At 43.5% G+C, this 18,409-nt stretch overlaps 1 protein-coding gene across 1 annotated transcript; it reads right to left on the bottom strand.

Moving 5' to 3' along the window:
- Nucleotides 1-559: 559 nt before the first annotated feature.
- Nucleotides 560-16,596, bottom strand: LOC147197736 (A disintegrin and metalloproteinase with thrombospondin motifs 15-like). Its single transcript, XM_086126099.1, has 8 exons — nucleotides 15,466-16,596; nucleotides 11,995-12,127; nucleotides 10,863-11,030; nucleotides 5,826-6,109; nucleotides 5,304-5,481; nucleotides 5,008-5,183; nucleotides 4,415-4,590; nucleotides 560-2,656 (listed from the first exon to the last, which is right to left on the bottom strand). The coding sequence occupies exons 1-8, from the start codon at nucleotides 16,396-16,398 to the stop codon at nucleotides 1,879-1,881; spliced, it is 2,826 nt and encodes a 941-aa protein (XP_085982225.1). The 5' UTR covers nucleotides 16,399-16,596; the 3' UTR covers nucleotides 560-1,878.
- Between the last annotated feature and the right edge of the window lie 1,813 nt (nucleotides 16,597-18,409).

Genomic DNA, 18,409 nt, shown 5'->3' with positions numbered 1-18,409 from the left:
GGGTTTTTTGGTTTGTTTGCTTTGTTTTTGTTTTTATTCTGGAGGTGCTAAATCAGCCATGCTGACGATACAGTAAAGATAACAGCAAGCAACTTGGAGCAACTATGAACGCTTTTGCCTATTGTGATTTTTGATTCATCAATTGGTAACTTATGAATTGAAATTCAAAATAAAACAAAAAATGGGAATTTATGCTGCAAATACTATACTAATTAATCCATTCACCATATTTATTAACAAACCGGTCCTGTGTTAAGAAATGATTAATCACTCAGCTAACAACAAGGATGCACATGAGGTACGGTAGCTTTTTATATGAACACTCGATTGTTGCAACGTGACAACCGTAACTTCAGGTTGCTTCTGTTGAGTCTGTGATGATTCTTGTTCCACCTTCAGAATACGGATACCCAGATCAAGGTCATTAAGGTCATGGATTCTTGGTGCCACAGAACAAACAACTTGTCAGCTCGCTTATTTCTGAATGAACCATATGGTATGTAAACAGTCCACATTCACCGCAGTCCACATGTCGCCCTTTCCGACAAAATAGTTACACTTTGCCTCTAACCACACATTTTATTTTAATGAAATGAGTCACACAATGTGATTGATCGCAAGAAAATCTGAATGACTCTGTTCTTGTCACATTGTTCGCGCACGTTTTATTTTACAACGAAAGGCAATGTTTTTCATGACATGGTTCAGGTGACATAATGTTCATTTCAGATATACAGTACATCACGGCACATGGAGAGAAAAAGGTGATTTGAAATTGGAGAACCTCAGATGTGGATAAAAATCTGATATGAATCAGTCACCTGCCAAGGTGACTGCAGTGTCAACAGACTCATCATACAAACAATACTCTGTCAATGTGAGTCTGATGTTACAGAATTTCATCAATTGAGGAAGCACTGTATGTGGGGGGTCTCTAGACAAAACATTTGAAAAAAAAATGTCCACTGAAAATTTAAACTGAAGCAAAATTAGAGGGCATTAGATGTGGTCTAAATATAATACATTAGTGCTTTGGTGACCTTTAAACAAGGAAAACAATGCAGAGGTTACCAGCATTTATCTAAGGGGAGTCTGTTCTGGCCATCTCAATGCTATGCTTGTGGAATTGTTTGCATGTATATAGTTTGTTTCAGGTCTTCAGTAAATGTAAATGGTGAAATTGGATATACAGTATGTACTTTGAAAATCAATGTAATTGTGAAAAGCGTCTGATACGGACACAGAATCAAAACTGGACATTGAGACCTACAGTGTACTCTCGTCCAAGATAACTGTTCAGCAGCCAACAGCACTGAAACAAAAACAAAAACAAAAAAAACAGGAACATACATTTCAGTCAAATATTTCCAATACAATACTGCATTTCACATTTCCACCAGTTTCTTTGCTAAAATGAGTTGGGGGTGTGGGGGGTTGTGTGGGTGTGGGGAGAGTCATTTCACAGACAACGCACATTTAATGGTACTGCTAACAGCACAGGGTTCAAGCACACTCTGTATATCTTATCGGTTTGCCTGAACTTTTTACTATTTTCTGCTCTTCAAACACCCTCCCATGCATGCCAGGTATCACTTGTGGATACAGAGGCATAGTTCACGTCCCCGAGGAGGTAGACTTACGTAAAGTCCAACTTGACTCAACTGGTTAGTCAGTTGAGGAGAAGAAAAACATGTCCCTCTCGCATAAACAGAAGGTCTGAGGAAGACCCTCTCGGTCGTCAGTGACTTTGTTTTTGTTGCTGTAACACTCTGCCGGCTGCAGTCACGCGGCAATTGAGTGTACTTTCAACCAACAAAGACCGCTGAGTTACAACCATGATGATGATGTGGCATGTGTCAAATGCCATTTGAGTCACCCTTAACACAGTCTCAGATAACAGATGTCAAGCTCCTGAGGCTTCCTTCTTCCGGAGCAGTGGTCTCGTGGCAGATTAAGACCATTCTCAGTCATGCAGCGCACCAGCCGCCGTTTAAAGCCCCTGCCGCAGGATTTTGAACAGTGAGACCAGGCTCCGACATCCCACATGGGACATGGATCTCCACACGCTCTCAGAGCAACAGGTCTGTCAGCACTGTGACAGCCGAAGGCTGGATTCCCGTCCGTGTTCTGACACAGCACCAGCCTCTTCTGCAGGCCGCTTCCACAAGTCACTGTGCATGCAGCCCAGCTTCCGGTCACCCAGTGTTTTACCGGCTGCTTCCCCGTCACCTTCTTTTTGGCTTCTACTTTGTTGCCAGTCAATAAGATGCTATTGTGTGACACGTGCTTCTTCTCTTCTTTCCGCAAGGTCTTTTCCTCTTTACTCTCTTTGGCAAGATAATAGGAGTAGCGCACCCTGGGAGGGGTCATCTTCCCTACAGAGAGCACCTCCACTGTCAGTGCCTCTTGCAGCGGCCTAGTGGACTGAAGAATCTCCACAGATGTTGAAGTGCCACTGTAGCGCAACAGGGTTCCCTTCACCATCAGGTCGCGCTCCGCAGCTGACACCACATAGTTACCATTCAGCAGGTACTTCCCATGCCCGTTCTTAACTGCGAGGTAGTTTTCGTCACTGACGATTCCTCGGTAGCCCCGTTGGCGGATGTCAATGTTTGATGAGCCAACAGGCAACGTCACCACAAAGTTATAGCCATGACTGGAAAAGAGCATAGATGTAAACAGATTAAAGTCATTCCAGGTGAGTTGGCGTAAAAAGATATTGAAGAGACGTAATTTCTTTGAATCAAGAAAAAATCAAAAATATTTACTTTTTAATTGTCAACGTATTCTTGGGTCTCTGCACTATCAAATCAAAGTCAAAGGGCAGGGGTCGGCAACCCAAAATGTTGAAAGAGCCATATTGGACCAAAAAAAAAAAAGAAAAACAAATGTGTCTGGAGCCGCAACAAATTAAAAGCCTTAGAAAGAAGGCAACACATGGTGTATGTACCCATATTAGCTATATTAGCCTACTATCAAAATGATTAAGTTGGCTACAAATACACAAAGAGCCTTCTTGATTAAACTTTTTTTTTCCCTGAAGTGCAACTTGAAGAGCAGGGGGGCCCAACCTTTTTTGACCAAAGCTCTATTTTTTGATCAACCAGCCTCCCGCGATCGACCTGTGACCGCACACGCACGCATGCACTTACACACGCATGCCATAATGAGCAACAGCCATAACAGCCCCTGAGATGAATGAGGCACGGGACACACTTTTGCAGCGTGTTAAATTTCGTAGCTGACGTGTACCGTTTTAAAATGCTTCTCTCGGTCCTTCAGATTGCCATTCTTTGCCAGTTCCCTCGGTGAATTGGACATGAAACCCCGTTTCTTCGTACAACAGCCACCTGCCTTGCATACCGCCCTGCTAATAAGAAACGTTTGTCGCAGGCTATGACGCGAATCTTCGTTGACAGAAATGTTGAAATGAAATATTTATTCGACACGTTTTTACAGCATTGGAAAATGTTAAGAATGTTTGTCCTTCTACAGAAACCATATTCAAACAAAAAAATATATTTTCACTCCCGCATATTTTTCCATTTTCAAACATTTTTAAAAAGCTCCAGGCAGCCACTAAGGCGGCACTAAAGAGCCGCATGCAGCTCCGGAGCCGCGGGTTGCCGACCCCCGTCATAGTGTATGCAGAGCTGAGATTAGTAACGTGTTGCCTGTATGTGCCACATGCATTAATCGGCTTCACTGATTGACCGATGCTGGCATCTGAGTGTTCAAGTGCTGCCCCCTTTTTTTTTTTTTGCTGACCTTTCTCTTCAGACGCTGCTTGCTAACAAGTATCTGCTCTTCTCGTCACAGTGCCTTAACTCCACGCCTGGACATCATTGTAATTGAATATGTATTGGCCTTGGCTATATAACATCATTTGCACAGCCCAAACCAAACAATTTCAGGTGGGGTTTTACAAATTGGTTTTAAATGTATTGTCAATATTTTTCCCTTTGTGTATTTTCACCAAAGAATGGCTGAAATTGTTTTTTAAGACACCTGAAACAGTGGGAAAATGAGAGAAGTGGTCAATGGTTTAAATGCACACTTCAAGTTCAGCAACAAAGTTCAATCATTGAACCAAAAATTGGGATGGATATGTGGCTCATAGAGACACCCGTTAGCCGCAAACATTACCGTTCGTCCCCGGCTGCACAAAGTTCATGAGGTGCTTCTTTGTTTCTTGTTTGTTTTCTGTAGTATGTGTTGTGTTTTGGCTCTTTGGAAGTCACGCCAACATTTATGGGTTCAACAGTTACTAAACAATGATGATATCATGTATGCGCTGTAACAATAATGTTTAGACTGCTAGTTATCCTAAAAAGTAGCTCTGTTGTTTTTAGCGTCAATCTTGTTGAGACATAGTTTCTCAAACATGCTGACAAATCACATACAAACTACATACATGGGTTTTGTGAACATTCCGGAGACCTTTTTACAGCCCTGGTTGTCACCGCCACACACATTGCATTTGTCAAATTTTTTCTTGGAATCAAGCTTCCCATCGCAGCCTGCTTTGATGCATCTTCCCTGAACACATACAGCAGTGGAATCCGGTGAACAGGGCGTCCCATCAATAACCTGCAGGGTACGGATATTGAATTATTAAAAAGAAAAAAAATAGACAAAGCCAAAATAGTTGTTGTCAGTAGTGGACCAGCTATTCTGCTGCAGCAACCAATCCTTAGAGAACTACAACCACACCACATATTAAAATAAGGTGACTTTATAGACCTTGAGAATGAAACTGTACTTTTTTAGTATGCAAAAGGAGCAAAGAAATTACCTTGAAGTCCAATTTATTTACTCATATTATTTATACATTAAAGGACAGAAATGGACGACACAAGAGATGCATTTCTGAGTAGTGTTCTACTTTTTAATTAATGCACCATTAACACACGATTCATGAGTTGTCTGTTATTCCAGGTCCATTAATGACTATTATTGTTTTTCACTCTTTCCTAGACATTAGAAATGATGAAAATCCATACGTACCTTTGGGGCAAGAACATAGAAATAACCCGTCCCATTGGCACGACAGATGAGCTTGCATTTGTCCTTGGGGGAGATGCCAGAATATTTAGGAACCCAGACCACAGACGAGCCCAATCTGTTAGTGTTCAGGTTAATGCCATTGAACGATTCACACTGCTCTTCACGGAAACTCTTAACTAAAGGGGTACAAAAAATAAATAAATGAATTAAATTGCAATGAAAATCACTGGCAAATTTCTGATGAAGAATTCAACGTCCTGTGATAAATGTGTGAATGTACAGACAAAGCCTTGTACCTGTATCAAGACAGGGGTTGAGGTTGCAGGACCGATACTTAATTCGAAGGCCATAGCAGTATTTGCCTCCGTTCTCAGGGACTGGGTTGTCACACTCTCTCCTGGCCAGCTGGACACCACCACCACACGTTCTGGAACAATCCCCAAATGAGCCCCACTTCCCCCATCTACCATCCACCTGGGACAAAAACAAAACAAAACAAAAAAAAGTTAATACTTCTCCGAATAGAACATGCCACGCACCTTTCAAATGTGATGAACACCATTTGTTAATATTCAGACTCATATTTGCGATACCTTTATTGCATTGGCTTAAAAAAACTTTTGGGGTAAGCACTTGAGCCCAAGCGGATTAATTGAGGTGATCACATGCGACCATGTGTCAAAAACTAGTTGGAACTGGATTTGCAGCACCATATGGCAGATTTCTTCCAAAAACACAAACGCGTCCCAGAAAATACATTGGTTTAGGAGAAGTATTTATAATTTAAAAAATTCCTTTACTTAAACAGTGTACCACACCTTGATGTGCATGGTAGTGTTCTTCTCAGTGCAGATCCCTTGGTAACAAACTCTTCCAGTGCCACAGCTGGTGCCATCTGCCCAGGGAAAGTGTCTGGTTTGACAAACCAGCTGGCCATGGGCCTTTCCCGTGCACCACAATTTGGAGCAGGGCTGCATGTAGGGGCAAGGCTTGGAGCCATCACCAAAAGCCAGTTCACACTGACTATGAAGACTGTAACTAGCGCCAGGCAGGTTATTGGGGAGAGACAGCTGCCTCCCGGGCTGATCCAGCAAACAGTCTCCTGCAACAATAACAACAAAAAAAACAGTTGGAAAAACAATCAATTTCAAGTACTTCATTCCATTATATTGATACAAAAAAACACCCATCCACGCATCTGTACAACTGCCTGTGCTGTTCTGGGTCACGGAGTACTGGAACATATTCCAGCTGGGTTTGTACAAAAGTTAGACTATATGCTGGCCTGGAACCAGCCAATCACAAGTCACATATTGAGACAGATAACTATTCATGCTCAGATTCACACCATCGCAGTGTGGGAACTGAAAATTGCTGCACTATCAATGACAGCAATTCTTGACGTGTGTTCTTTAAATGACTACTTGAGAGTAAGTGTTGAACATAAATCATGCAGAATATTATACAGAACTGTATAAGATATTCCAGCTTCACAAAATGTTTTAGGCTAGTGCAAGTGACTCATGTCATGCTAAACTTTATGACTGACTGCTCGTTTTACAAATATTACAGAGGACAAGAGGATGTCATAAAATCAGTGTGCTTTGTTGTCATAGACACACAGAATCCACTTACAGTCAGTTTACACTTGGGAAAACTTGGTATAAAGAATCTGCATCGGAAAAGACAAATGACTAATAAATAGAAATATTTTCCTCAGCCCTGTGATTGGCTGGAAAACCGGTTCAGGGTGTCCTCCTCCTACTGCGCGAAGACAGCTGGGATAGGCTCCAGCACCCTCCGCGGATAAAGCGGATAATGGATGGATGGATGGATATTCTCCCTAGTTTGATGTTATGCAACGAATTTTTAATTTCTCGGATAATATAATTTAATGCATTCAGTTAGTAAGCTTAATGAATAGATACCAAGGGAGGCCACATGAGGAAGTCAGGAGTGAAAGAGAAGCATGTTAGAATACGACAGAATATGTGTAACAGCTTTTGGACAGTGGCGAGGTGTGCTGTGGGTGTGACCGAAGAGGGTGGTGGTGAGACTGCACCAGGGATCAACTCTGAGCCCCTTTCTGTTGGCATAACAAAAGATAGGCTGACAGATGAGGTTAGACTGGAATCTCCATGGACCATGATGTTAGCAGATGACACTGTGATCGACTGTGAAAGCAGGGAGCAGCTGGACGGATATTAGAAAGCTGATGAGATAGTGAGTACGTACATGGACAGAAAGATAATAAGGAAAGAGCTACAGGCAAGAAAGCTGGATAAACACCTGAGAGAAGGTTGATAGATGTAGAGTGAGGATGCAGAAGATAGGCTTCGGTGGAAAAGGACAAGTTGAAAAGAAAATAAGAAGGAGTTAGTAGTGTTCATTGTACTCCAGACTTGCATGCATCATGTTGCAGAGCACCATTTTAAAATGAGAAAAATGTTTACTCTAGTCCAGGGGTGGCCAACCAGTCAGAGATGAAGAATCAACTTTTTTACTGTGTTACTGCAAAGAGCCACCTCATACCCTTCTTCGCGCGCGCTCGTGCACACACACACCGCCGTTGTTTGCGCATGAGCGGTGATGCAGTCATCTGATTGGTTGCCCTCTATGTGAATCAAGTAACGGGATTGATGATAGGCTGACGTAGTACATTCTGTGTAGTTAGTGCCTTGTTTGAATGGCATCGCCACTGTCGAGGCGTTTTCGACACTTGCCGTGTGAAAGCCCGGAGCCGCATTGAACCAGTTTGTTGGAAACTGTGTTGATCAGTGAGTTCAGCGGGTTTTAGGAAGCAACCAAAATACAGTTGTGGAGCTTGTGCAACTTTGTGTCAAGCCCCGAAAGCCAAGAGGAGTTGCAGACTCTCTGATATTTCTCTCGTGTATAATCAGGAAGGATGGCTTTCACATTATAGTGCTGACCCAACTAGGTTATTACTGAAAAAACACACGGCGATGGTCCATCTATCCATCCATTTTCTACCGCTTATCTGGGGTCGGGTCGTGGGGGCAGCAGCTTTAGCAGTGAAGCTCAGACTTCCCTCTCCCCTGCCACTTCTTCTAACTCTTCCCGGGGGATCCTAAGGCATTCCCAGCTGGGTGACATAGTCTCTCCACCCTTTTCCGACTGAGGACCATTGTTTCAGATTTGGAAGTGCTGATTTTCATCCCAAACGCTTCACCCTCGGCTGCGAAACACTCCAGTGAGAGTTGGACAGCCCTGCTTGAAGGAGCACACAGTACCATGTCATTTGCAAAAAGCAGAGATGCAATACTGAGGCCACCAAAACGGACCCCCTCAACGCTTCGGCTGAGCCGAGAAATTCTGTCCATAAAGGTCACGAACAGAATCGGCGACCAAGGGAACCCGTGGTGGAGTCCAAACCTCACTGGAAACTATTCCGACTTACTGCCGGCAATGCGAACCAAACTCTTCACATCGGTGCTATAGGGACCGAACAGCCCGTATCAGGGGGCTTGGTACCCCACACCCATGAAGCACCCCCCACAGAACTCCCCGAGGGACACGGTCAAACGCCTTCTCCAAGTCCACAAAGCACATGTAGACTGGTTGGGCGAGTTCCCATGTCCCCTCGAGGACCCTCCTAAGGGTGGAGAGCTGGTCCACTGTTCCACGGCCGGGACGAAAACCACACTGCTCCTCCTTGATCTGAGGCTCGACTTCCTGACGGACCCTCCTCTCCAGCACCCCTGAATAGACCTTACCGGGGAGGCTGAGGAGTGTGATCCCTCTGTAGTTGGAACACACCCTCCGGTCCCCCTTTTTAAAAAGAGGGGACCACCACCCCGGTCTGTCAATGCAGAGGCACTCTCCCCGATGACCACGCGATGTTGCAGAGGCATGTCTACAAGGACAGCCCCACAACATCCAGAACCTTGAGGAACTCTGGGCGGATCTCATCCACCCCTGGGGCCTTGCCACAGAGGAGCTTTTTAAACACATCGGTTGGACCGGTATCTTCCCCCACCATCGGACCCTATTCACCACCAGGTGGTCATCAGTTGACAGCTCCGACCCTCTCTTCACCCGAGTGTCCAAAACATGCGGCCGCATCCGATGATACAACCACAAAGTCAATCATTGAACTCCGGCCAAGGGTGTCCTGGTGCCAATGGCATCATATGGACACCCTTATGTTTGAACAAGGTGTTCATTATGGACAATCCATGACGAGCACAGAAGTCCAATAACAAAACACCACTCGTTCCTCCCAACCACGTCTCACTGTCATTACCAACGTGAGCATTGAAGTCCCCCAGCAGAACAAGGGAGTCCCCAGCAGAAGTACTCTCCAGCAAACCCTCCAAGGACTCCAAAAAGGGTGGGTACGCTGAGCTGCTGTTGGGTGCATATGCACAAATAACAGTCAGGATCCGTCCCCCCACCCGAAGGCGGAGGGAGGCAACCTTCTCGTCTACCGGTGTGAACCCCAATGTACAGGCACTGAGTCGGGGGTCAATGAGTATGCCTACACCTACACTCTACGCCTCTCATCGTGGGCAACTCCAGAGTGGAAGAGAGTCCAACCCGTCTCGAGAGAACTGGTACCAGAACCCAGGCTGTGTGTGGAGGCAAGTCCGACTATATCCAGTCGGAACTTCTCTACCTCGCACACCAGCGCAGGCTCCTTCCCTGCAAGAGAGGTGACCTTCCACGTCCCTAGAGCTAGCTTCTGTAGCCGAGGATCGGACCTCTAGGGTCCCCGCCTTTGGCTGATGCACAGCTCACACTGCATCCGACCCTTTTGGCCCCTATCATGGGTGGTCAGCCCTCGTTGCCTCATCGGGCTGAGCCCGGCCGGGCCCCATGGATGTAGGCCCAGCCAGTGCAATGATAGTCTGGTGTGTTTGGGGCAGTGTTGCGCCTGTCTGGGCGTTCCAACGAATTGAGTTGCCTCACCCATTCAACAATTTGGGAACAGAAGGCAGTCTGCACTCAGCCAAAAAACGGGTGCAGTGTCATTTTCATGCTGGGGCAATGGTCCACTTCAGCATGTTTGTGAATTTGCTAGACGCGCTACACCTCATTGAGTGTTCCTGCCTTAACCGCCAGCACACCTGCAAATTTGTTTATAAAATGTACATTAAATTTTTGACTGGATAAAACGTTCTTTACAGCGCAGGTGACATCATGTGTTTTTGATATATTTGTTCGAGGCGCGGGCAGACAAATGCGGAGCTTGCGTACGTGCGTGTTTGACGTCATGTTATTGAATTCGCAAATATGACAAGTGGGACAGTCCCTCAGAATCATTGGACAAATAAATTAATTGAGTGTATTATAATCATTATCATCTTAATTTTTTTTATAGCACTGCTGTCAATATTTTTTGGCAGGGGGGTCTCACAGAATCCAAGCTATTCTGTTGATTGACAAGAGTGTGTCAACTAGGTAATGAAAATGTAATTCCATTTTCTATTCATCCATCCATACTTTTCCTATAGCGCATATCCCCCTTTGGTGTTGGAGAGATCTTGAGGTTATTCTAGTTGACTTTGAGAGAAAGGCAGACTACACCTTGGATTGGTCACCAGTCACATATACAGACAGACAACCATTCATACTTATGTTCACAACATTACTGCGTGGGAATTAAACCCACACTGCTGCCACAGAAGTCAAGTGAATGAACCACTCCACCATTTTTGACTTTGAAGCATTTTCATGAATCAATGACTACTGATTTTGCTTTTGTGTTTTATGACATTTGTAACAGCAGTTTAAGCAGTTTTTAAAGACATACAAATAGATGACGACCAGCGTTGGGACAAAATCTGGATTTCTTTTTTTGAATCAAGAAGCGTGCATAGGAAGGGTTCACTAACCATGACCTCGATCCAGAAATTCAGTAATGATGGCTGCACTGCACACAGACCAGGGACGACTCCTGTCTATCTGAATTAGAGTTGGGGACATCATGTGGTTGTCGTTGAGTTTCCCAAAGACCTCTTCACATGCCTTCACATTGTCATGGGGCATGTTGAAGACGTGACCTAAGAGGATAGCGTGGGAAGGGAAAATTAAAAAAAAAAGGTCACATCATAGTTGAAGTATTTCTCTTTTCAGTTTATTGAAAACATGTCAATCTGTAAGTCTGCAGACTATGTACGCATATATGCTATGTTTCTAGAAGCAACACTGACACATGTGAAAATATTTTTTCTAAAGGTTTCGCCAGACATCTATTCATTGTGTATGGAGAAGGCAGACCAGACTAAAATTGGACTGATTTGAAGCTGATGTCATAGCAGGCAGGAATGCAGCTATGCATGGGAATATAAAGCATGGCATACATCCATGTGCTTAACCATGCCTGACAGGGGAATTCAGTTCCCAAGGAAACAATTTCTTTCCCTTAATATGAACATGAAGAACCGTCCAAAAGAAAACGAAACTGTGGTTTCAAAGTGATCAATTATGAAAAGAACATGTTCAGTGAAATTGTTTAACAACTTATTACATGACACATATGAGAGGAATGTAATGCAATGCGTCTCCGGGGGAGTTATTAGCTGGTTTTGGACACAGCTACAGCTAACCTTATTATAATTTCGCCACTGAGAACTGGAGTGGTTATCTCCTTTTTTTGTCATTTCAAAGTTGAGTGCAGAAATGAATACAGAACGTGTGTATCAACGCGTGGCTTATGACACGTATTGCCAGTGTATTACGTGATGTATTTCCATTATAAAGTGTCATAAAACATCGATACATTCCCACTTTTTAGCACCATTTCTTTCAGATCTCTAGTTTAGCGTAGCCTTTTTTCAAGACCCATCCTCTGTCACCACTGCACCATGTCAATGTTTTCATTGTTTAGTTGATTGGTAAGTTGAACTGCTATATCCCGCTATTTGCATAACATGACGATTGCCAACAGTATCGTAATGGAAATGCAAGCCAGATCAGGGTTTCTCTAACAAAACAGGAAAAGAAGTGAACAACGTTGCATCTCACCAAGTTCATGGGCTGTTGTAAATGCTGACGGCAGGCCATCGTCTTCAATGACAGAGCAACTCCTTTTGGGGTCACACATGGTCCCAACATCAGCCATCCCCAGCGTATCACAGGTTGTGGCCCCGCAAAGATCCTGGTTGGTAACAGTTCATTATGAAGTGTTTTGCTTGAAGAAGGGATCAGAACCTTACTCACGACACGTTTGGCATAACTGAGCCATGACGATCACAGACACTAACACAATGCACATGCTCTGGCTTTGTTGTAAACTAACTCTGTGTTGATGGATGGGCTCCAGCAAGATTGACTCTTGTTATAAAGGCAATACAAGAGCATTAGGAAAGAATACATACACTTAGCCCACATACAGCCGTGTACAGTAATTATAGTCTATAGTCAACGATAGGTGAATAAGCCAGGAATTTATTTTGTTATTTCTAGTGAAGTAGGGTTGGGCAATTTTCCTTTCCCGACTGCATCACAAGTTGTGGGTGAGCTTAAATTGGTCTTTTATTCATTTGTGGTAAACCACTGGGTTGGACCGATGCTCTGTGGAATCGTTTAAGGAATTAAATGCACTGGCAGCTGCCTGAATAAACTTCTCGCTTACTTAATTTTGATTGCGAAAGGAGAAGCATCGACAATGGATTTTATTTTAGCTTTGGTTCTGTTTTTCACTTACTGTCAGTTTGACATATCGTGGAGATGTCACATCCTTTTCTCATTTTGGGTCTTTTGTTGAAATCCTTTGTCAAAGGCACATCCATTTCTCCACTGAGCAACATTGCAGTAACATATGCATTTCATGACATTGGGAAAACAACAAACGGTAGAGAGAATCCAATTGCTTTTGCATGGTACTTTGATTGTTATAGTTTTAAGTATCACAAACAAATTGGCGGCCTATTTTAGTGGGGCTGAAGCCACTACGAAATGATTAGGCTGCATTCTTAATGTATTTTTGTTTTTAATTTCATTAACCCTTTCAGGGACAGCGGATTTCTTGTAAAGCCAGCCCATGATTTCCCTGTGTCCTTGCTTGCGGCAGTTACTAATGGACTTATATATCCATCCATCCATTTTCCGAACCGCTTGATCCTCACTAGGGTCGCGGGGGGTGCTGGAGCCTATCCCAGCCATCTCCGGGCAGTAGGCGGGGGACACCCTGAATCAGTTGCCAGCCAATCGCAGGGCACACAGAGACGAACAACCATCCACGCCCACACTCACACCTAGGGACAATTTTAGAGCGTCCAATCAGCCTGACATGCATGTTTTTGGAATGTGGGAGGAAACCGGAGCACCCGGAGAAAACCCACGCAGGCCCGGGGAGAACATGCAAACTCCACACAGGGAGGCCGGAGCTGGAATCGAACCCGGTACCTCTGCACTGTGAAGCCGACGTGCTAACCACTGGACTACCGGGCCGCCCCGGACTTATATATGGCAATGTAATATGGCTGCCGGTGGCTTCACTTGTCCCTATGGCGAGTAAGTGGAATTGTTAGTGCACTCATACATTAGCCCGTTCCCTTACGACGCTATTGCTTGCCTTATTAGCAAACATGGCAATTAAAAGCAGAACAGAGAATAAAAGAAACGTGAAGGATGGACGTTTTTTTTCAAGAAAGTAAAACTTCATTACTGCTGTTAGTAACAATTAGTTAGCTCCTGCCGAACAGCAGAATATCAGAATGTGAGGCCTTAAGATTTCACAGAATAAAGTCAGTTGTGATGCAGACTGTCAGTAGGAATGATATGCAACTCAATGTGGATACGAAATATGAAACATTTCAGGCAAGGTGCATCACATAAGACTTGTTTAGTTCAAACTTAATTTCGGAATGTAATTAAATTGGAGAGGACCAAGGGATAAAACCAAATTAGCATCTCCCAGATATTTTCAAGGCAACGACTTTAAAATTACTTTTGTTATTGAATTAAAACATCAGTGAGTCATATTTTTCCCCAACCATTTAGGCACATGTGCGCCAAAATCCATTCTTTGCATCATCAAAAGTATTTTGGAGCAAACATTTATTGTGCTTTGAGTCAAAGTCATGTGATTAGCCTCAATGCACAGACTCACAGCACAGTAACCAACCGATTGACCACCTTTTAAAAAAACGGCGGGACTCTTCGACGCTTCCACTGACCAAGTAGTTGTCGATTGCAGCTGTTAATTTGATTTTAAAAACATTATTAACTCTTAGGCAGCACAGTGCAGGACCGGTGAGCACGTCTGCTTCACAGTGCAAAGGTGCAGGGTTCGATTCCAGCTGCGGCCTTACTGTTTTTGCATGTTCTCACTGTGCCTGCGTGGATTTTCTCTGGGTACCCCGGTTTTCTCCCACATTAAAAAAAAACCATGCATGGCAGGTTAATGGATTACTCTATATTGTCCCTAGGTGTGATTGTGAGTGTGAATGGTTGTTGGCCTATGGCTACCATGCGATTGGCTGGCAGCTAGTTCCAGCTGTAACCCGATGACAGCTGGGATAGGCTCCAGCACGCCCGCGACCCTAATGAGGATAAGCGGATTAGAAAATGGATGGATGGGTGGATATTAAAAACCCTTAGATGGTACATTTTTGTCCATAATGTTTTTGTTTATTAAATATCATGTCTTGGCTTACTTTGTGACAACACAGTGACCCTTTTTTTTGCATACAATGTGGCAATGTGTTCATGTTCTCTTTTTCTGGATTATTAAGGTTCCAAACACATTTCCTGATTGTGTGCTGTATTAAAAACAGACCAAAAATAACACTACAAATCCAATGTGGTGATTTTCAACTTTGACAGTATTATCAGTTTTTGTTAGCTGCTTGTGAAATGTGCTCGCATGTTAGATTCGTTCACCTCCTGTACATCTCCTGAGCCCTCTTTGTCCATCAAACTTAGTGGTACCCCTGAGCACAGGTATGTAATAAAAGGGAGCCACAGTGACAGATTGGTCTGCGCTCCTGCCACAGACTAAGAACAGTTGGGTTGTTTCTTGGTTCAGCCTTTTCTATGTGCTGTCACGACAACATTCTTCAAGGGTATCATTACTTGGCAGCAATGGTGGTTAACCCATCTTTAAGGCAAATAGCGAGATTTTGTTCACTCAATTCACACTGTCAGAAACAAGCTTTGGGCAGAGTTGGTTTCGATGCCGGTTGTTCAATCTGCACGCATGTACCCCAAAAGATTGCATTAAATATCAACTGTTTGTGCCACAGTCACAAGCAATTTTAATCATTTCGAAGACGGTACCGAAGATATACAGTATTATAAAATTGATATTTCATGAGATACGAATGTGAGATAGTTGTTTACGTAGATGAAGACGGACTTTTTCTTGAAATAAAAACCTTTTCAGCGACTAAATTTCCATACTGTGGGTATTTTATAGTGACTCACTAAATGATCACAGACTGCATGAGAAGAGTGACGCATACCAGCTGCATACGTTCGGATTTTTCTTACCTGTTTGGTGAAGAGAATTGCAGTGTCCCAGTACTCAGGATGCTTGTCGCTGTGTTTATTTAATTTCTTCTGCCAAGAGCAGAAATTGCGCAGAGTTAGGGCAGCATTATTGGAAACCTTTGGCCCTCTGTCATCTTCTTTTAGCACCACAAAGCCCACAACTACTATGTTGATGGAGTTTAAGATGCTGGGGTGCTTGTAAAGCTTGGCAGCCACCGACATGAGTGTCAACAGGTAGTGCTTCAGCTCATCCCCGTGAAACGAATCCATGGATGGATCTGCCACCACCAGCACCTCCACAAACCTGGGGATGGAGGTAAATCTTTTGGACCTCCCCAGTCTTTCCAACACTGTTTCAGACGAGCCTCCAATTTCCATTTCACTCAAATACTTGTATTTTTCCAGGGACGTGTTAAAGTTAGAGTCACGTGTCACTCCACACTTGCTGGTGAAGTTACCGAGCAAGGGTGCAGAGCGACTCCGGCGATGGATGACGTGCGTCTTGGATGAAGAGTCCCCAGTCTCGGATGATCCATCCTCACCTCTAGCGAGGCTGATGAAATATTCCACGCCGTTCTCGTAAAACCCCCCGTTGAGACCTTTACATAAGCTTAGGGCAGCAAACGAGTCCGGCTGTGAGTTGACGTTACCGGAGTAGAAGCACTTCCTGAGGTCTGCAGCCGTCGATGCGTTGGGCTCGAATGAGTTTAAACTACCCGGTCCGAGAAAATTAAAATCCGGCTGGAGGTGGAGGTAAAAAACCTGTTTGAACGCATTGATCCTAAACGTAACTTGTCTTTCATTCATTTGTAAATGCTTTCCACGCGCTACTCGTAAAGGCTTGCAGAAATCAGCGTCCATGCTCTGCGTAAATGTCACATAAAGAACCACTTGTACGCAAACGATCAAAGTGGAAGTTATCAGTATAGCCATAGCTGCTCCACGTCTTGCAAGTCCCTTGTAAATGCCCTAAATTACATTTGCTTGCAGTTTATTGCACAGTAGCACTCTCTTAAAAAAAAAAAAAAAGAACTACAACTTCCATTCGTTTTGCTCTTGAACAATTATTTCGTCGGCGTGACTACTGAGGCCATGCAGAAAATCTCGAAGCGTGCACACCGATGACCTCTGTCAGCTGGAGGTTTGCGCAAAAGAAAGTTCATTGTTCATGCATCTCGGTTTGTGCTGCAGACCGCAGCCACTTGTAACTCTCCAAATATTATTGTTGCTGTGCAGCATATGTGACAGCAGCCAGAGCATCATCAGCCCTCCCACTTGCCCCCACTCGCGAGAGAGACCCACCGAGACGGTTCACTCACATTGCATGCGCGTACAGCTTAACTTCACGTTTTCATACAAACGCAGAAAAATATTATCTCAGCCTTATTCTAAGAGTGATTTCCTGCTATATTGACAAACACGCGTTCAACTGTGTCAAAAACGCTTAAAACATTGGGAATTATTCAAACATTTCGGAACTTTGAACAAACAAAAATAAACATTGCATTTTCTGGCGTATCGTGGTCTCATATTGCATCGGTAATAAAGTTGATCAAAGCTTTAATTTGGACACTCTATCAATGTGGCAGTCTGAAACACAATGGGAATAGGCAAAGAGCGACATCTGCTGGTGATTGCAACGACCTTGGCTTCGTCACAATTGTGACGCTACGAAAATATCTTGTATTCTCACACCATCTGCTGGTACCGTGCAATTACAACGATGATAACGCGCAGTTTGGATTGTCAAACAAGTTAATTTACCAAAGTATCCGTCGCCGCAGTTTTAGGGGACTATCGTGCATTATGCTTTGAGTTTATAATAACAGGTTTTCATTATTTAGCCATATGAGAGGAACACAAAATTGCAATAAACATGCCCCAAAAACAATGCCCCGCGTAATAGCTTCAACAAAACGGAGAATTATTGTGATTGTAAAGGGAGAATTTTATTTACAGTACATCTTTTGCACTGTAGGATTGTTGAGGTGCACGTAAACAGATCAGCGAGATTGTAAATCATTTCAAATATAATATTCATAATGATGATGGTGATGATAATAATAATAATAAGAAGAATGATAACAAGTGAGAATATTCTTGTTATTATATTACAAATTTTTATATTGTGCATTTTCAAGGTATGCTAGCCTATATCTATCAGGAACATAGGCATGATAAAGTAGTAAGGTATCATAATAAGTAAGCGTGTAAGCGTGCGTGTGTGTGTGCGCGCGCGCGCGCGTGTGTGTGTGTGTGTGTGTGTGTGTGTGTGTGTGTGTGTGTGTGTGTGTGTGTGTGTGTGTGTGTGTGTGTGTGCGTGCGTGTAAATATGCGCACGCTGTATTCTACTAAAGTGGAGTGTGAGTGTGCGTGCATGCTTGCTTGCTTGGACGCGTGGGTGTCAGATGGAATTGATTAAGATGGAAAATGACTATTTTAAATAACTATCATATCAAATCTCGTCGGAAACGAAAAGCACGTATGCTTACGTTAGCTTTTGGACACTGGTCTGGGGTCTCTGCTTTTGACCACACACCCTGCCTTAACTGTGTTGCCAGGGTGTGGATGTATAAAATCCCGATACAAACCAAAAGTTGTAAAAATATCATGGTAAGGGTAAAAGCATGAGCCTTTCTGGAGACTTCTTCCTTCTTTCTTTCTTTTCTGATTGATATAAAAATGATCTATTTATATATAAACACATAACAAGGAGTAGGACTAGATAAGTTCTTTATTTCTTCCTACTCCCTTGAACATAATAATTGTGTTGAATGAGGACTGATTTCTCTTTCCTTTTACTGTTTCACTTACCTTACTTTCTGTCAATTTATTCCTGTATATGTTTTATGTTCAATAAACAAACAAACATCAACAAAATCATCCACGGGGGTGGCCTAGGTCTTGGTGGGGGGTTGTCACTGATTCTCTCTCTCTCTCTCTC

Source organism: Hippocampus guttulatus, chromosome 12 (assembly GCF_054856545.1).
Source record: "Hippocampus guttulatus isolate MCC_2025c chromosome 12, RoL_Hgut_1.0, whole genome shotgun sequence".
In the NCBI taxonomy this organism is placed as follows: Eukaryota; Metazoa; Chordata; class Actinopteri; order Syngnathiformes; family Syngnathidae; genus Hippocampus; species Hippocampus guttulatus.
This window is presented reverse-complemented; position numbering and strand designations above follow the sequence as displayed.